The sequence below is a fragment of the Leptinotarsa decemlineata genome, unplaced genomic scaffold, assembly GCF_025532065.1.
Source record: "Leptinotarsa decemlineata unplaced genomic scaffold, Ldec_3_MD MMD2_tig00000035_RagTag_RagTag, whole genome shotgun sequence".
NCBI lineage: Eukaryota > Metazoa > Arthropoda > Insecta > Coleoptera > Chrysomelidae > Leptinotarsa > Leptinotarsa decemlineata.
In genome coordinates this window covers 9,931,023-9,950,186 of record NW_027412540.1, presented here as the reverse complement: position 1 = coordinate 9,950,186, position 19,164 = coordinate 9,931,023, and the positions used below count along the sequence as shown (strand labels likewise).

Below are 19,164 nucleotides of genomic sequence, written 5' to 3'. Positions count from 1 at the left end.
TGAATCGTATTCAAATTTCAATTTATATCTATTCATATTCCTTGTTCAAATAATATTAAAAATATGATTGTGATATTATAACACACTACCACTGGTGCAAGAGTTCCTCATACATTCCGGAGAAATGCAGATTCCTCAGTTTCATACGTTGTATGGAGCACATGTTAGTTTTCTCTCTCTGGTACATTCCTATCGCCATTCTACAAGACGAAGAGTTCCTATGGAAAGAGCGATTATAATTTTAAATCTGTTTTGCCGAGTATAGAAATGAAAGTGACTCTTGAATTTCTTCCAGTGCCAAAGACAAAAGCCTAAGAGCAAGGTCGTGGTGAAGTGCCGAATTAAGTGAACGATGGCTCCAAAAATTGTAAGTATTTTTAAATGTTACGTTTAGAAAAATTCTCAAGAATACAAAGTGTATTTCTGAATAAATAAATGTATTGAGGGTCGATAGCAAACTGATGAAAAAGTCTGCTTCAATTCAGAAAAGATTTTTCCGAACGCCTAATCTAATTAAATAACTGAATATCTGGTAGCCCATTTTATATTTCAGTTCTCTGGAAATATTACCAAGAATATATTATTTCACCTGGTTTTCTATATGGTTTGGAATGTGTTATTACTTTTCAACAAAAATATACCATTAATGAAAATATTTAAGATGAAAGGATTATAAAAAGTTGAAATTGATTTTTGGAATATTGAAATTGTTCAATTCAACTGAATGTTATTTTAAAAGTTCTTTTTTGTGGAAAATGATGGGTCTTTCAGTTGAATTTTACAATCGAGATACATTAAAAGTTACCGGATAGTCTATACGAGTGATAAAATGACAGATATATGATAAGGATAATATCACAAAATTAGTCTATTAGTCTTAATTTACCAACAAAATATCTCAATAACAATAATATGTATAAGGAATATTGCCATTTTGCAAATCAAAGAACAAACCGAAACATTATTAAAAAATCACATATATTTCACTTCTAACGTGCCCATGAAAGAATTGCATCTCAGTCTCAATCGCTTGTAACTTGACAAGTTTCATCCACAGTGGATAGCCATTATAATTATTCAAAGAACATTGATTATAGTTTTATTTATTATGGTTTATATCTTCAAGTATTTTATTGAACCCACCTAACTCTTGCCAGTTCAGCTGAAAAACAGCAATATGAAATGTTAGACGAGTCAAATTGTGAGTTAACCAAATCAAATGTTTTTTTATTTGGATAAAAAACTGAAAACAACAAAAAATTCAATTTTTCTAAATTCAAAAACTCAAATACCTTATTGGTATGAATATTTTTCTGGCGCTATTTTTAATCACTTATTCAGATGTGCTCTAAGATGATTTCGAAGTGATTTTAATTAACATATCAGATTTCAAATTGGTGTTTTCATAGAACAAAATTAATTAAAAGATTCCAGTGAGAATTTGGTAATGATGGAAATGTAATGAAATATTTTATTCAAAAATAATATTCTTTTCATTTATATTGAGTATGGCCATTGACTAGCCTCCACAGTCACCCAATTTGTTTTCGCTAGATTTTTTATAATAGTCCAGTTAATTCAGCGAATAACCTCGGAATGAAAGGTAATAAGCTAAATATTTGTATATACCTTTATTATGGCATTCTAAAAGTTGTCTCAAAAGTCTCATATAATCTCGTGTGTGTATCGGAAGTTATACGAGGTCAAAGGTAAAAGAAACAGTTTTTCGTTGTTATCTCAATTTCTATTGCTCCAATGATGTTAATAGCTATTATAAAAATTGTAAAGCATAAAATTTAGGATAAATTTTATTTGAACCTTTTTTTCATGCGCTCAATCGTTTTTGAGATAGAGGGCGGTAAACGCGCAGCGTGCGTACTGTAATCCAAAGTCAACCGTGAATATCTGTGAATATTACCTCTGCCTGTATCCAGGCACAACAGGTTTTTCGTATGCTAAAAGAGATACATGTGATATTGCAACCAACTCTTTTGCACTTGGTTTAGTTGTACATTTTTGTATGCGTTTGTCGTAAATAACAGCTTCTTTTGGAGTAAAAATCTTAATCATTACCATAAAATGGATAGTATTATTACCATCAAGAGTTTGGAAATGTACATCTGCAGTGTCTCCAACATATTGTACAAGTGTACCTGACTCTGATGATAAAATACGAGGTTGAGGATGGTAAACTGTTGAAATTTCATACTGAACAGTATTATTTTATGAAGCTGGAAATCTCAAACTAGATAAAATATCTAATAGTCTTTTCGATCTATATCTTCTATGAAGAAATACAGAAAACCCTAATAGAAGCTGTGATGAAAATGATCGTTCTCGTATCGAAGCCATTATTGCATTACTTATCGATGTGCATTTCGTTCTTAGATGGTCCGTTTTTCCTCTTCTGTTTTTCAATATTGTTTCGTGTAAAAAATGCAGTAAAGTTTTAGGTATTCCTTCGTTAATATTATCTAGCCTTTTACTTGGAGGTGGATAAGACTTTGTTGCAACTACTGACGCTCGAATATCTTCCCTAAGTATATCTGCTGCAGCTTCTATAATTCTCCATCGTTCTTCTTCCGGTGTATTTTTTTTTATTTCCGTACCAACTTTTTGATAAAATATTAGTGTGTGTCACGAAAAGATATAATAGTGAATGATCCTACTTTTCTTGTAATTACTATGTCAGTTAAATATTTGAATTGTGAATCTTCATGATTTTCTATCTAACAAAAGATCTCCTTCATTGCTTTAGTAACTTGATCACGAGGCTTATTCACACAGTAAACGATCTTTGACTGATTCTCCTAAGGAATCCTTTCATTCTTCTGCCCTTTTCATGAGATCGTCTTTAAATTGTAGAGTAGGTACTAACGTTACTAATCGTGCGTCGGTACTTTTCATTTGTTCTTGACTCTGCTGCCGCATCAGCTGTTTGGCCACAAAATAAGCACATTTTTTTAAATCAAACCGTTCATGTCTTTGGGTGATGGTAAAGGTTGATCTTCTTCCAAGCGTCGCTTCGATGCCGCTATAGAATTTTTACTGATATACACTTTTCGACACCCAATATGCACATTGACACATGGACTATATGATACTTCACAGTATCTTTAGAAGATTTGTTCAGAAAACTTTTGATGAGAACTGTTGTATCACTTCTAAAGTGTGTATTTGCAGGATTTGTATATCTCCATAAAAAAATAATTGAACTCATCAACCAATAACCACTTCCCACACCGTGAGGTGAGTGATCACTAGGTTCGAGAAATCATGTGCTATAAGCAGAAGGAAAGGGCCAAGAATATCAGCCTTCTACATGTGTCCGGCTGAGATTTCTGCCTCAGTACGGCAAGGCTGGATTTTCTGGAAATTCGATTCAACGAAGAATTCCAATAATCAAACAACCATCTTGACAGAGTGGTTCGAAGAGAATATCTCGATATTTCATCCGTTTTTTTCTACTCTTTTCGGACGACATTTGTGTTGCCGGAAGCTGAAAACTACACGAGTAGTATGGTCTTGCTCTGGTAGTCGAGAAGAACTACATCAGCCTTGTTTGTATGAGCCTGAGAATGGGGAATGAATAGTTTCAATAAATACAACAATCCTCATTTCCCACAATGAATTTGATATCCCACGTAGCGTAGGGCAACGACAATGTCTCCTCCATACCGTAAAAGTGCGGTAAGTGATAATATAGCACTCTCAGAGCCGCGTCATGTCGATGGATAAAGGCTAGGAATCCATATGCTGGACATGCTGATAGCAAATACATTGGGATCTCCGGCGTCTCGCGGCAGGCCCTGCAACCTTGTGTTAGGAACCTCTATATTATCCATCACGCCACTGCGGTAGACTAAGGCGTTGAAGACACTGTCATGGCAGGTCATGATGAACCATAATGATGGTTATTATCAAGTTGTAGAACAGAACAAACTGAAAAATATATTTGACACAATTGGTTGGCGTTCTGGTATGCATCAGGTTTAGCTCGTTGGAAATATCAAGATCAATAACTCAATTCTTCATTGTATCCCAGTTACAATTGATGAGCATTTATAATAATATGAGGCCTGTTAAAAAACAAGTTGAATTTTCATTTTTGTCATGAATTATTCATTTATTCATCAATTTCTATTTTGTCGTCTTTCAAATAAGTAGTCCCCTTTTGATATATTAAACATTCTTCATTATTCAATGTTCAAACTGTTTCTCAATCAAGTGAAAATATCCCGTAACCGGGATATGAAAATTGTCATTAAAAACTATTTTCACAAGTTCCTAAGTACCTACGTCCGATAAAAATTATCACACTTCCAAGTTGCGAACACCAGAAACATTATCATAACAAGTACAGTTCTCTAATTCACAATTTCCTAAAAAATAACTGAATAGTAGTCATGATAAAGTGAAGTTCGAAATATTTAGTAGATCCACAAATAGTTCTAAGAACAATAAAAGGAAAGTGCGGTGTAATGGGTGTAATGTTTCGTAACAACATGAGAATTCTCATCAACGAATCCTTCTTGATACAATGTTCAATTATTATGAAAGGAAGTTGAAAACACACTCACCCATTAAATCTAAATAAAAAGGAAAGGGGCAAGTAGTTACTGTCTATATAAAAGGAAATAGAAACTTCATAAGCCTGAACGTTTTTTAGAATCCGATCTATTTCACTTCACAATTTTGAAAACTTAAAATCAAGAGTATAAATCATTTTCGAGTGATTCATTTGACCAGAGATTGAATGAATAACATACTGACTATTTATTGGAATGAACTGGAGTAAGTTTTAAATTTTTTTTTTCTTGAAATCGTGATATTTACCATTTGTTTGCAGATTCTCGAAACGAACATAAAACTCCTAATTACCCCAAAAATACTTATCAAATGAATCACAAGACCACTCTCCCCATTTGAAAAAAAAACAGCTGGTAGCGACGATTGTCTTTCTTATCAGAAAGTACTGAAAATGATACGTTTCCACGAGAATTTCATCCGACCTTTATATACTGTCCCTTTCAAAGTTGAGAGGGGGAGGGGACTGAAAATAGTGATAAATATTAACTTTATCATACATAAAATTCAAAAGCAATTTTTCACACAAAGGAAACCCTACCTCATGAAATTGCCAGATGTGTTGAGTGTTGGTAAATTAATGTGTTAGGAATCACACGTTAAAAGGTAAGACCTCGTTAGTCCTTAGCTCGCACAAGTTTCTCAACTTCTGAGAGTTGTCGTTCGTATCGGGGGCGACAGCTGATTAACGGAAAAACATATTTTTTTTTTAAACAGATAACATAAAGTATTCAACACAAATACGTTCTAATAATCCAACCTATAATATACTTAGTATGCATATGAACAGAAAAAAAGAATGAATCATTTCAGGGTCCTGCATTAATCAACAGCGATTTTAATTCTGTTTGGAAATGATGGAATGAGTTATTTATCGATACTACAATTTCGTTCAAATATAGTGGGTCAAAAAAGAAAAATCAGCATTCAAATTTAAAATATTATATTGAGGTAAATAAAATGATGAATATTAATCTGTCTCTTTATCAAACTATACAAATGAATGAAAGTTTGCGTTTTTATTAATCTATAAACAAATAAAATTGTCAGCTATTTAATTCTATTTGCGACGTTGAAGTCTTTCAAATCCAGCAAGTACGGAGTAATATGGTATCTTTATGGTATACAAGAATAGGCCAGGGCTGAAGCCTTCAAAAATGGTAAAAAGTGAACAAAATAATAGTAGGATGAAACCCATTGAAAAAGGAGGGGTAAAAATGGTTTATCTCGATTTCCGGCAAAACTACAAGTCCTATGGAAAAAGTTAAATGGCAAAGTTGGAGGTATTAAAAACATTTACTACAACTTTTGTATCAACAAAAGCACCCTAATTTTCAATCGAAAAATCTCGCGTCAAAATATCAGGTTTTTTCAAACAATCGGTGTGCCCTTTGTTCGTTGAAATCTCTTCTTTCTGATGGTGTAAAAATATACATTACTATAGTAAATGTTCTCAGAAAATGCAAAAAATCTGAAAAAACTCGAATTCGAAAAATTCTTTTAATCATTGTGTACAATGTTGAGCTATTTATTAAAATTCACACTTAATTACTCAAAATCAACTGGGTACGTACATCATACACTTACCTAAATGTCACGTATCGCCGCAACAATATCTAGAGGCGTCTTGTCAGGTAATTTACCTGGCCATTCTAAAGGTCCATGTTTGTCTATCTAGGGGTTGAAATAATCAAAAAACTGGAATGTGTTTTCAACTAATATCACAGTTCGGCCGAATAAGGAACCTCCTTATTATGGCATGCTGGTACAAAAGTGGTTAGACGACAATTAGTCAAACCGGTGAATAGGTAAACGTGGTTCTTCAGGCTAGATCACCTGAAATGACGCCTTTCGATATGTAAAAGGGGATACATGATATTTCAGTGTACGCAGTTCATTTCAGAACTCTAAAGTAGAAAAATGAGTACTTGCAACAAAATCACTTCGGTAACATTCAATAATGTAAGAAATGACTTTATAAACAAACTCCATAATTTTCAGAAAGTGAGTGATGAATAAACTGAAGTGAATTTGGATTTGTTTTTTCTTGAAATCAACATATTTATCGTTTTTTTGTATAGATTATCAAAACGAATATAAAACTGCTAATTGAGCAAGCACGGCCCGTGTGGCTTTCAAAAATGAAAAAGTTTTGCCAAAAGTGTTGAAATACCTATTAAGTGTCACAAGATCCGCGTTTCCATTCGTAAAGCACTCTCTCACTGACACTTTCTAACTGAAAAATATTGAATATGTTACCATTTAAACGTAAATTTTTTCTAACCTTGATATCCATTCAATAGTTAAGAGGAGGGAGACCATTTACACTCGCACTGTATAATATCTTCTACAAATACACGCCACATTTTTTGTAATCCCAATTTTGAAAAAGTCAACATTTGAGGGGCCTTTCAAATATTACGCAAGCATATTTATTACCATTATTCACCCCATCCATCCCCCTTGTCAGCAAAGGTAAGCAAAGCTCTACTACCCTCCCATGCTTACGTGAACATTGTTATGTGCATTTTGCTTTTAATGTATTGTTTTTTAATTGATTCATGAGCATCAATTATAATTCTAGAAATAAAAAATATATTCAGAATAGAGGATTTTACCGCATATAATATTCATTTAAACAAACTTCAGTGACATGGTATTCAACAAAGAGTAAGGTAAATATTTTAGTCTTAAGTAATATTACCAACAAAACTAACTTTTTTGAAATTTTTGGTATACATATCAATTCCAATTAACAGTCTTTAGTCCATGACACTCGAATCCATGATTCTAAATTTTTAATGACATTGGAATCTATTTATTTCTAAACTCAATCTTCCAAAATGTTCAGAAATGATTAGAAGAAGAATTTTAGACAAATGAATAGCGCCCAGTAATAAACATAGACAAACATAGACAGTTTGTGTGATGCCATATGTGTTTTGGAAAAGTAAATAACTACTGCTGACGTAATCACCATCTAGCCTCCCCCGCCCCCATATCATCTAAAATAAGCAAAGCAAAGTCTCTCCGCACAACTTTACTACCATCTATGTACTACCTAATATTCTTACTAGTTCTGGTCAAACCATGCATCTCAGTATGGGCGTACTAATAATTACTTTTGTTAGTTTAGAAAGCTATTTTTCTTAAAATTATCAATAAAAAATAATAAGTTCGGTTATCATTGGAAGTAAAATTGAAGGATTGAACGCCAATCAAAGCGATGTGCCACTTTACCCCCCTTCCTATTTAAAATTCTAAGGGTAACATCTACCCCTCCTAGGGGGTTGAAACAGGGCTACAAATAGTTCTTGAAAGTGTCCCCCCTCATAATGAAGTCCTACACTAAGTGTAGGACTTCATTATGAGCTATATAAATTTTTGTTATAAGGGTTTTACAAAAACCGCGGCACGTTTTTCTCTATAAAACAGCTTGATCAAGCGATAATTATCATTCATACTTCCTAACTAATTGGATTCATTCTTAGATTTTCACAATTAACCAGTTAGTATTGATATGGATCGACCAGTTCAGTGTTCAGAATTGGATATATTTGCATTCGCAGATTGAATTATTTTTCAATAAATTAATAATTATTATGAAATTAGATATATTTGCATACACACTGAATAATTTTTTACTAAATTAAATATCAATATAAAATGGAATATTCATGAGTTTTACTTTCTTATATTCGGTTTCACTTTCGTATGTAGCAGGCGGATATAATTCATCACAATTCTCAATTATGAAAATATTAAACGACTTTAAAATCCACTAATTATTTCATTTGATATTTCAGGTATTTTTGATTGTATACCTGACAACTTTTACTTCCGGAGCCGAGCATAATCCCAGGGTTCATGAAGACCAAGTCGAAAGAGAAAGTGGAAGTGTTAGGACTGCTCGAAATCCTCACGTCACCCAAAAAATGATTGAGTACAAACCACCTGTCTTCAACTATCAGTTGGCACAACAGCAAAACTATTTGAAGCACAGATACGCTCAACAACAAAAGGTTGATTTCAGAAATGGGTTTTATATGAGAGGGCCGTCTGCTGGTGAATATCCACCAAAAGATCACCGTTTATCCAACAACCCTTCATTACCTACTGGGATCACTGAGGAATGGCAACCGTTTCAACCTAGAATTACAAAACAAAATATACACAGACGTCCTAAATTGCAAATCCCCACTCAGTTCACAACAAGAGTCGTACCAAACTCTCGTCGCGAAAGGGTTGAATTCAAAAGATTTGGAAGGGGCAAGTTCAGAAACGGTTATGAAAACACAAGAAATTGATAGACAGGATGGACCGATAAACTTCGAACGAGAAATCGTTTATGTCCATCCAAATGTCCTCAATCCAAATTCGATTTCTGGTATTCCTGATTTAAAATATAATGCTCTTAATGACTTATTAGGAAAAAATCCAAATGTTCAGCTGGAGGGTTTGAAACATATTTTGTTACAAGAAGTTTCTCAAAACAGCCCCATTTCTCCTGCCTCAAATGAACAGTCTGGCCCCAAGGACCACACTCCAATTGTGGAAAAATCTATCGATATTCCTAATCCCAGGTCAAGACCCAATATACATGTCGGCCATGAAGAAACGCCCTCGCAAATTGTTTCGTCAATACTGCAACAATCCCCCGCTATCGACCAGAACTCTTTGGAAAGTCTCCAAAAGCAACTGGACGAGGCTTCCAATATACAGACCCAGAAGGTTTTGGAAAAGGCAAAGCAAGAAGCCCAAGCACACGTGGAGGCTCAGCATAAAGCTATTGAGAATGCACAAAAAGCAATACTTCAGAAATATCATTTGAACGAACATCCACAGGCCCTGCCTTTAGTTCAGCAGGAAATAGCTCCATATAAACAACAAACTTATCACCAAAACAATCAACCAGCTTTCGAACATAATTTGTTTTATCCAACTCCTTTACCAGGCCTCGAAAACAATCAGAATATAGATGATCAGAGCAGTAATATTGGAAATTCCGTAGCTGCAAATCAACATCTGGCATTACATCAAACTTTACCTATTCATTCAATAACGAAGTCCTTTCCCATTTCATCTGAGATCAAACCTGTACACCATTACCCATCAAAGAACGTAGAGTTTTACGCCCCCAATCATATCCACCAAGCAGCTGCTCAAATCCAAGCAGAAAAGGCTCTTGTCGCCCAAGTGAAAGCCCAGAACAGTGAAATATTGAAAAACTACAAACAGTTTTCCAACGTTCAAGATAATTCCCAACAGGATACAAGGCTTAAGGTACTGGATACATTTCAACAACTTATTTTTGATGACCAAGAATCTGGGAAAGAGAACAGTGTTCATAAGAAGTCGGTAATACATCCGGATGAGAAAAATGAAGTAAGTACACAAGAATCAATCGATTGGTAATTGAATTATCTGAAAGAACAATTTGTTCAGGACAGTTTCAAAATAACTACACTGTAGGTTGATGGACTGACAGTCCTATGCGAGTGCCCGGAGTTATCGTCAATAAGAGAGTGTGTGTTCGGCGAGTCCTGGCCTACACCTGCCGATATAAAGGAGATGTCTCCTAGTAACCTGTCCACCTTCCTGGAAACAACAGGATGGACGATGAACTAGAAGGACAACTCTTCGGGAGTATGTACAGTGGGTCAAATGTAAATGATAGACTGACACCTATCAGAAAACATCTACTCTCCTGGCTGATACCACGAAGGGCGTTGGATTATATACGACAGGTGTCAGTGCAGAATTCTTCACTGAAGTTATTTCTGCATATGATGTTGACGATGCAACTGCCGCAATAGATTTTCAATTATTGGAACACACTTGCAGACCGGTTGTGGGCTGTTTGGCCACTCGTCAGTGCAAGGTAGTGTCTACCATCAACATAAAGTCGATGATTTCCGATAATTGAAAATGGAATTCCTTCAGAGTAATATTCCTCGAACTAGGCTGAAACGAACAACAAACAACCGGTTTGTAATCGCTCCATCTACCTGTGCACGAGGTAACCAACCGCATATCCGAAATTTGCCCATTTGCCTCGTATAAGGAAGAAAACTTCACAAATTAAGTGGACATACTTGGTAATGAAGTTCGGTACGCAGTCATCTGCTTCTGTTTTGAATTATAAAACTCTTCAGACTTACGAATATTACAATAAGGTTGACTGTAATCTTGTTAAAAGTAATATTTTCCAAAATGATAGTCTTGAATATTCAAATTTCAAGACTACGATTACCCTAGAAAAATCTTGAAGGTCTTTGCTTTTTTCTTAACTGTGACAAACCTGAACACAACTAAAAACACTACCTGTGTACTGAACCAGTAGAAATCAGGTAGTTAGGAAAAGCAGAAAAATTATTTTAATTTCTATGAATCGAAGCGAAGAGAACTGCATATACATAATCACTATAATTATCATCACCACCATCACCATGGTAACCACCTCCTTATTTTTTTCAATTGAACATAACGTTGATGAAGTTTTACACAAATCAAACCACATAACAAAACGGTTCTAAAATAAAATTTCTACAGGCAAGAAAATTTATATTTCGAAATGAAACAACTAGTTCCTCGTCCAAGATGAAAAGAAACCCTGGTGATTCAACCGATTCGCTATTGTTTTTTCAAAATCTTTTGACGCAAGAATTGACATTGAACCATCTTTTAACACGTGTTGATAGATGGAACAAGAATAGTTTCCAAATGTAAACACTGGTGTGCGCTTAGCGCCTCTGTGAATGGGATGCCGAAATACTTACGTTGAATCTATTTTATGTAGAATAAAGAGTGCCCTAGATCGAATGATTTCGTCAAAATATTTTACATAGGGAGAGGTCTGAGTGATTACACCGTGGTATTTCTATCCATCTTGGACTGAATTATCCCACAGACATTTATGCAAGATACCTCACATATGTTAGTCTCGCAGATGTTTTTCGTTCATCAAGCACCAGGAACACGCTGGAATCAATCGAGTAGATCATTTACAGATCAGCTTCGAGGTATTACCTCTCACCAGTGCAGGAAATATACGATCCAAACAGCAGTGAGCCTAGGACTCGAGTGACTGGAACGCGATTCGACTGCATGTATGAATCCTTCGTCTAAGCGAAAGATATTTAGGTATTCAAATTCAAACTAGTAAGTTTTTCGTGAACAAAGCCTCAAAAGTGAGAAAGAAACATTCATGTACCCATTCTCTAACAGAAATTAAAATGAGTCTGAGATTGAAGCAAGGAGAGAAAATTGATATTTCGAAATGGAAGATCCAAACATTAATCTCTCCTAAATATTCCATAATTCCAAGTGGTGGCGCCAATATATCATTAATAGCCAATTCTAGCCTTTTGAAGTATGATCAATAAATAACAGACTCTCATTTATTTTATTTTTTTTTCAATTTCTTCATTTTTCATTTTCTCTAACGAATCTGCCATTTTTCAATCCACGGGATGTCAAGAATCCATTATTTCAAACAAAATACACTCGAAATAAAACTTTTTACCTTTGGTAGCACATAATCTTTGAAAAAAATGTATCTTTGTTCATTTTTATAACTACCAACTCTGTTAATATCCAACCTGATACATCAAAATAGACTATAATTTTACACCATATATTCAACTCCTCTTACTTGGTAGAAATAATTGTGATTTTTTAAATGTTTATCAGTTATTTCATATGTTTGTCAAATAATGAATTTGACTATCCATGATTATGAAAATATTTTCACGCTGATGCCGTTACTAGAGACGTTATTAGAAATTATTAATGTGGACGCACACTTCACTAAGTTAGCATCACCAGGAGACGAATGAAAATGATGGTTTGAATAACTTTCATTACAAAACAAAAACGTAATTCATCCAAAATCTCCTCCTGTGAGTTATAGTCTATACCTACTGATGAATTGCTCCAGATCAAATTTTAGCCCAGATCCATTTCTACTAGCTTATAGAGAAAATCTGTAAATACACAAAAAGTCTAAGAATTGACATTTCTGGAATTTGCTAGGAGTATTTGCTTATTGTACTTCGTTTTATCTTGATACATTTCTTCCAAGCAGTTTTAGTATGTCCTTGAGCTCTCGATTTGATTCGATTTTATCTTCTCAATCATCGCAAAACGCCGTCGTTTTATGAGTTTCTTCAATCTTGAGACCAGAAAAAAATGGCAAGGGCTCAAATCAGGTAAATACGGTAGCTGAGGCATGATAACGGTGTTCTTTGTGGCCAAAAAATTACGAGTAAGCAATGACGAGTGAGCAGGTGCATTATCTTGTTGCAAAAGCCACGAATTGTTTTTCCGCAATACCGGACGTTTTCTTCGTGTTGCTTCCCGCAAGCGGCATATAAATTCAGGATAATACTCCTCATTGGCCGTACGACCATGTGGCAAAAACTCCTGATGGACTGCGTCACAGTATTCGAGGAAAACAGTGAGTAAAACTTGGACATTTGTTCAAACTTGGCGTGCTCTTTTTGGTCTTGGCTCTCCTCAACTCTTCCATTGGGACGATTGGACTTTGGTTTCGATGTCATAACCATATATAGTACCCGTGATTCGTCATTCAACAATTCCTGAGAGATGCTCATGTGATGTTTTCTTTGATCAAAATTCAGCAATTTTGGAACGATTTTTGCTGCCAGACGCTTCATGCCCAAAATTTCCGAAAAAATTGAATGGCCTAAGCCAACCGATATGTCGACATCCTCAGCAACTTCTCTAAATGGGATGATTCTCCATAACAATTTTCCTCATTTTCTCAACATTTTCATCAACTGTTCATTTGCTGAGGCGTTCAGGGCTAGCGTCGTCATAAACATCTTCTCGACCTTCTGCGAAAAGCTTGTACCATATTTTTGTGACTCACAGAACAATCACCATATGCCTTTGTCAACATTTCATGTATTTTCGGGCACTCAAATCAATTTTTTACAAAAATTTCATGCAAATTCTGTGATCCATTTTTTTCGATAACAGAAAATCGCCACACACTTCTAACTTCTATGCATCTCACAACAAACTAAACAGCTAAAACTGTGAACATATATTCGAGACGAGTTTGCCAACATAAAATAATTAAAATTCTCCAATCAAATGTACACAGCCCTATAAGTTTGAAGATTAACCTTATTCTTTGAATAGTTCACGTATGTTTGTTTTCGAGATGTTCCGAATGAAATGAAATCACACTTCTGGGAATTTTCTATTGAATGGGTCATCAAAATCCAAAAATAAATCTATTTCCACTAGGATATGGATTGATAATTGATAATCTTTAAAATACGGAAAAAAACACCATAAAGATTTTATTAACTGGGATGTTTCGAACGAGTAACTATCTTTAGTACCGTCACAACTCAATGTCTTTTCAATATGCATTTCTCGAAATAAATTAAAATTCACAAGCACAACTCTTCAACACAGCATCAAATGGAAACTGAGCGTAATGCGAGTTTATGTCCAGTATATATTATGACAACAATTACTAAGTGAAAATGGTGATCTAAAACTCAAATAACAATCCAGCCATCTAAAGAAATAATGCTATTGAAACATTTATAGTCTTGAACACGGCTTGTACTTTCAGTATGTATATTTCACTTTCTTCCGTAAGTGAAACTCAAAACCACTGGTTTGTTGTCTTACCACACAACAGATGTTTACTGAAAGAAGCATCATCAATTTTAATGATCTGATTCCAGTATGAGGTGTAAGATATTCATGAATATTGATCTCCAAAGAATATTGAGTAGCTAATCTCAAAATGTTTTGTATATTCTGCAGCTGTCTATTACTCAGAATATGGCAACCTACTTTTGTAAGAGAAACCAAATAGTATTAGTTCTAAGATGTAGATTAGGAAAATATTATTTTGAAATATCAAGTCTACCAAACATATCAAATTACAATGTATTCCCCAACAATTTCAAATTTCCAGAATGAGAATATGTTATTCCCATAGTGGTTTTGAAATACCTCAAATGCTTTAGAGATAGTAGTCAGAGTAGTAGGAGTGTTAGTAATCAAACTTTTATAAAAAGTATTAAAATATATCTTATGAAGTATTTGAGCTTTGGGAGTGAAAAACAGGGTGTTGAAAGGCACTTACTCGGTTCAGAAAAATGAGGACAGAATGCATGGTGTTTTCATCAACAATGATAACTTACCAAAATGTATCCAACACAACAATCTACTATATGACTGGAAAGACTTTGAGTTCGTTGTGGGAAATAAAAAGCGCAGAATTCATTGAGATTATCCATTCTGTAACCTCAGAAATATCGAAAGTGATCTATCTGATGTATACATTGCGACAATGTTAAAACTTATAATGTGTTATAAATTACAAGCAAAAGATGATATCACCACCATCAACCCCCCCACCCCATCTGAAAAACTAAATAGCAAACCTCTACTTGTTTGAAAAATGTGCTTTTCTGTTAACGAAAACCTTCAGGAGTCGAAACTTGATTTGAGGTAACCCCACAGAGAAAAATCAGGTGGCGTTAATTCTGGTGACCTCGTTATCCACTCAATAGGACCTCTCCTACCAATCCATTTTCTTTTGGATAATTAGTAAGCAACAAGTGCCCTACTGCAGCTGCATTGTTAGGAGCTGCTTCATCTTGTTGGAAGTGAAGAATGTCCCTCTGGTTCTCTAATTCATACAAAATTAAAGGTTCGATGAGGTTTTCCAGCACATTTCAGATAAATTTTGTCACTTAAATTATGTGTTAAAAACAAAGGTTAAATCAAAGCATCGCCTAATATTCCTACCCAAATATTAAGATTTTCTGGATACTGAGTGTTATCTTAATCGATGCGGATTCATATCACTCCGCTACCGGCAGTTTTATTTATTTACATTACCATTCAGCATAAAACTACATTTATCACTGAAACAAAAATTTTTTCAATAATCTAGTTTCAGTCATGAGTTCACAAAACTCAATTCGTTGGTCCTCATTAACATCGCCTACTTCTTTGAGATTTCATACTTGTGAAAGTCACGAAATTTCAATACCTTCCTCACTGTTCACGTGATAGTCCTGTCATTGCAAATACTTAACGAGAATTCGATAATAATAATATTTATTTGCATAACAAAATATTACAGATATAATGATAACATCGAATTGCAAACAAATACAGTTGACACTCAATAAGTGAAACACTTGTTTTGAGTAACAAATCAAATTGAAAGTCAAAAATTTAAAAATCTTCAATCATTACACTGAAATATAATATAATAAAAATTTTTAAATTTAAAAATATAATGATAACACAGAATTGCAAATAAATATCGTTGACACTCAATAAGTGAAACACTTCTTTTGAGTAACAAATCAAATTGAAAGTCAAAAATTTAAAAATCTTTGATCATTACAATAAAAATATAAAAATTCTTTCAATTTTAAGAAGGAATAAATATTGAACATTTCACAGATAAATCACAAAAGTTCTAAATATTTATTTTCAATGAAATGAGCAATTTTTTGCCTTGTTTGGTCAAAAATGGAACGTTTCAATAAGTGAATCACATTTAGTGATTAACTCCGGAACTGTATTGAATAATTTCGACGCTAAATGATTATAAGAGCGCTGGACAATCGACTTATGCGTCCGTGGAACAATATGGTTGTTTTTTTTACGGGTATCGTAGAAATGACTTGGTAGTCGGAAGCATCTGTTTTTATGATATGTAGTTATAGTGCTTTAATAGAAGAGCTATCGAATATCGAAAATATGAGCCCTAGAGAATAAAGCTTGGGTAGAGAAGCGCGTAGGCTTGAATAAAACCAATTTCAAGAATCTATTTTGCAACACTTCCAGGGTACGAATATGGGTGTGAAAGGCTCCTCCCCAACAGGCAATTCCATAGCGTAAGTGACTTTCAACCAGGGCATGATGGAGAGTTTTTAAGAAATTTGAATTTATAAACGATGAAGCGCAGCTTATTGTATAAATAAATAATAATCTGAGGTGTGAGTCTATAACGACACCTAAGTATTTTATTTTAGTTTCAGGTTTAATTGTATGTTGGCCCACATCCACGTACGAGAATGATGGTCTTATTGAACTGTTGCAGGTACATGGCAAATAATGGGTTTTTTCCAGGTTAATTGTCAATAGCCTGTATTGTAACCAGTTTTTCATTGGTTGAATATCTTTCTCTACCATATTCTTTAGTTCTGACCAGTTATTGGCTTCATAAAAAATGGCTGTGTCATCTGCAAAGCCTAAGATTTCAGCTTTACTGTCCAGCGAAAAAATTCCATTGACATAGATATAGAACAGAATTGGTCCCAAAACTGTACCTTGTGGAACACCTATCCTAATGTTTTGTGGGTTGCTTGAGACATCTTCAATTTTTACTATCTGTGTTCTATTAGAATGGTAACTTTTGAATAAATCATAGGCATTTCCCCGTATTCCCATATTCTCAAGTGTTTCTAGAAGCAGTTTATGATCGACTGTGTCGAATGCTTTCGACAGGTCGATGAAAACACATAGGCATGGTTTATTCTCATTTAGTGCGGTGGATAGTTTAGATGTCAGAGCCAATATCGCGTCTTGGGTGGATACGTTTTCCTTAAATCCATACTGATGTTCAGATATCAATTTATATTTAGAAACGTAAGTCGTAAGTCTTTTCTTGAGTATCTTTTCAATGATGTATCACAAGTAGAGGTTTGCGGTTGTATTGTATATATTACTGTATGTATTTTTTTGTATATTACCACTTCCAAATTTTATCAATAATTTTGTTCATCTGTGATTCTTTGACTATAATTTTACTTATAGTTTTCAAATCGAATAACATTCTTCCTTCTTTTTTCCAAGAAATCACTGAGAAAAAATATTTCGCCATAACTATTCATATTATATTAAGATCACAAAATAACATATTACTACTTGAGAGAGCTCCCAATGATATTTTATATTTCATACAATTTTTTCCAACATTTAAAAAATTGTTAACAAAAAAAAAAGTATCGTAATTGTCAAACCCAAACCTGTTGCTTAATACTTGATGATGTACAATTATTTTATCTCCATAGTCATTTCTTTAGTTTACTGATATGGTATAATTTTGTCCCATCATTTCAGCTTCAATATGCTGCCAGGTATGCTTTTGGGTATAGAATAAAGGACGCAAAAGAGGGGAATGATTTTGGTCACCAGGAAAAAAGAAATGGAAAAAATGCAGAAGGCAGTTACTACGTTCTTCTACCAGATGGCCGAAAACAGAAAGTGGACTATTTTGCTGATACTAGTGGCTATCATGCCAAAGTAACTTATGAACATGTGGCCCATCATCGTTGAACACAAATTCCGGAAATATTTGAGAAAAATATATTTTATCAATTTGACCAACGAACGGTAGAAAAATGAACTGTGGAAGATTTCCTCAGCAGAATCCACTGATCATATACATTATATTCACTGAAAGGGAAAATCCACATACAGATTTGTAAATATTTAGTGCAGAACAGAAATATTTTGAATACTGCATTACAGAAAACGGAATATTTTTTCAAATAGAGTATTCATCTGAACGGGGAATTATATAATGCGTATTTGCAAGACTTTCAAAAATGACTTATTTCCCATTTACTTGAAATTTTTGAATGATGTAGTTGATGAAAAGTGTCAGCTTGATCCCTAAGTAAATATTTGTGACATTGGGCATTGAAGTTATAAATAAAATATTTTGTTATACTATAAACTCTATCGGGAAAAAATCTACACATTCCTTCTCAAATAATATAATATGGTTCAAGTAAGCACACTTTGATTCATTCTGTGTGATTTTCTTTCACATGTAAATTATTTATTCTGAAACTATCTGTTTTGTCTATTGTATTAAACATTTTTCCTATTTATTTTTACCTCACCTCTAAATATCTATAGAACTCTTTGATTAACATTTGCATTATTATTTCATCGATATTTTTTTGTTTGAAAGTGTCGAGTTGCAACACTGAAAAAAATAAATAAAAATTAAAAATTTCCTAAGGATATCTTTTTCAAAACTAACTTGATTATGTTTTGCTATCGGATTTGTGGAAAATGTTCCAAAATGCTACATCTTGGCAAAACAAAATCTATACTCAAATCTATGCCAGTAAATCTATCAACAGTTACTCAACCATAACTTGAAATGCATTTTCAACCACAATATTATCAACTTTTTTTCTCCCAGTAATCCTCGTTCCCAATTGCTATGAAAATAAATTATTATTATTCAAATATCCCTATAAGTTAATATCAATCTTAAGTAAAAATGTTTTTTGTTTTCATGAAAAATATGCTGACACTATGATAATGCAGTTGAATTTCATTGGATGGTAAAAGCCACACACTTTCATTTTTATGTTTTCTATAATATGACCCAAAAATATTTCTATGTATTAAAACTTATTTATATGTAAATGTACTCTGACAAAATGTTTATTATTTATTATAGTTCTATTCAAATGAGGGCATGTGCAATAATAGAATTATGACTTAATTATTAGGTCTAGACAAAAGACCTCATTTTTATTG

The 19,164-nt window shown here is 33.7% G+C and overlaps 1 protein-coding gene across 1 annotated transcript; it reads left to right on the top strand.

Moving 5' to 3' along the window:
• The first annotated feature begins 218 nt into the window (after positions 1-218).
• Positions 219-19,146, top strand: LOC111508185 (uncharacterized). Its single transcript, XM_023163612.2, is given in 4 exon segments — positions 219-367; positions 8,394-8,822; positions 8,824-9,972; positions 17,725-19,146. Coding segments are annotated over 4 exon segments (1,809 nt in total). The 5' UTR covers positions 219-352; the 3' UTR covers positions 17,941-19,146.
• Positions 19,147-19,164: the final 18 nt, after the last annotated feature.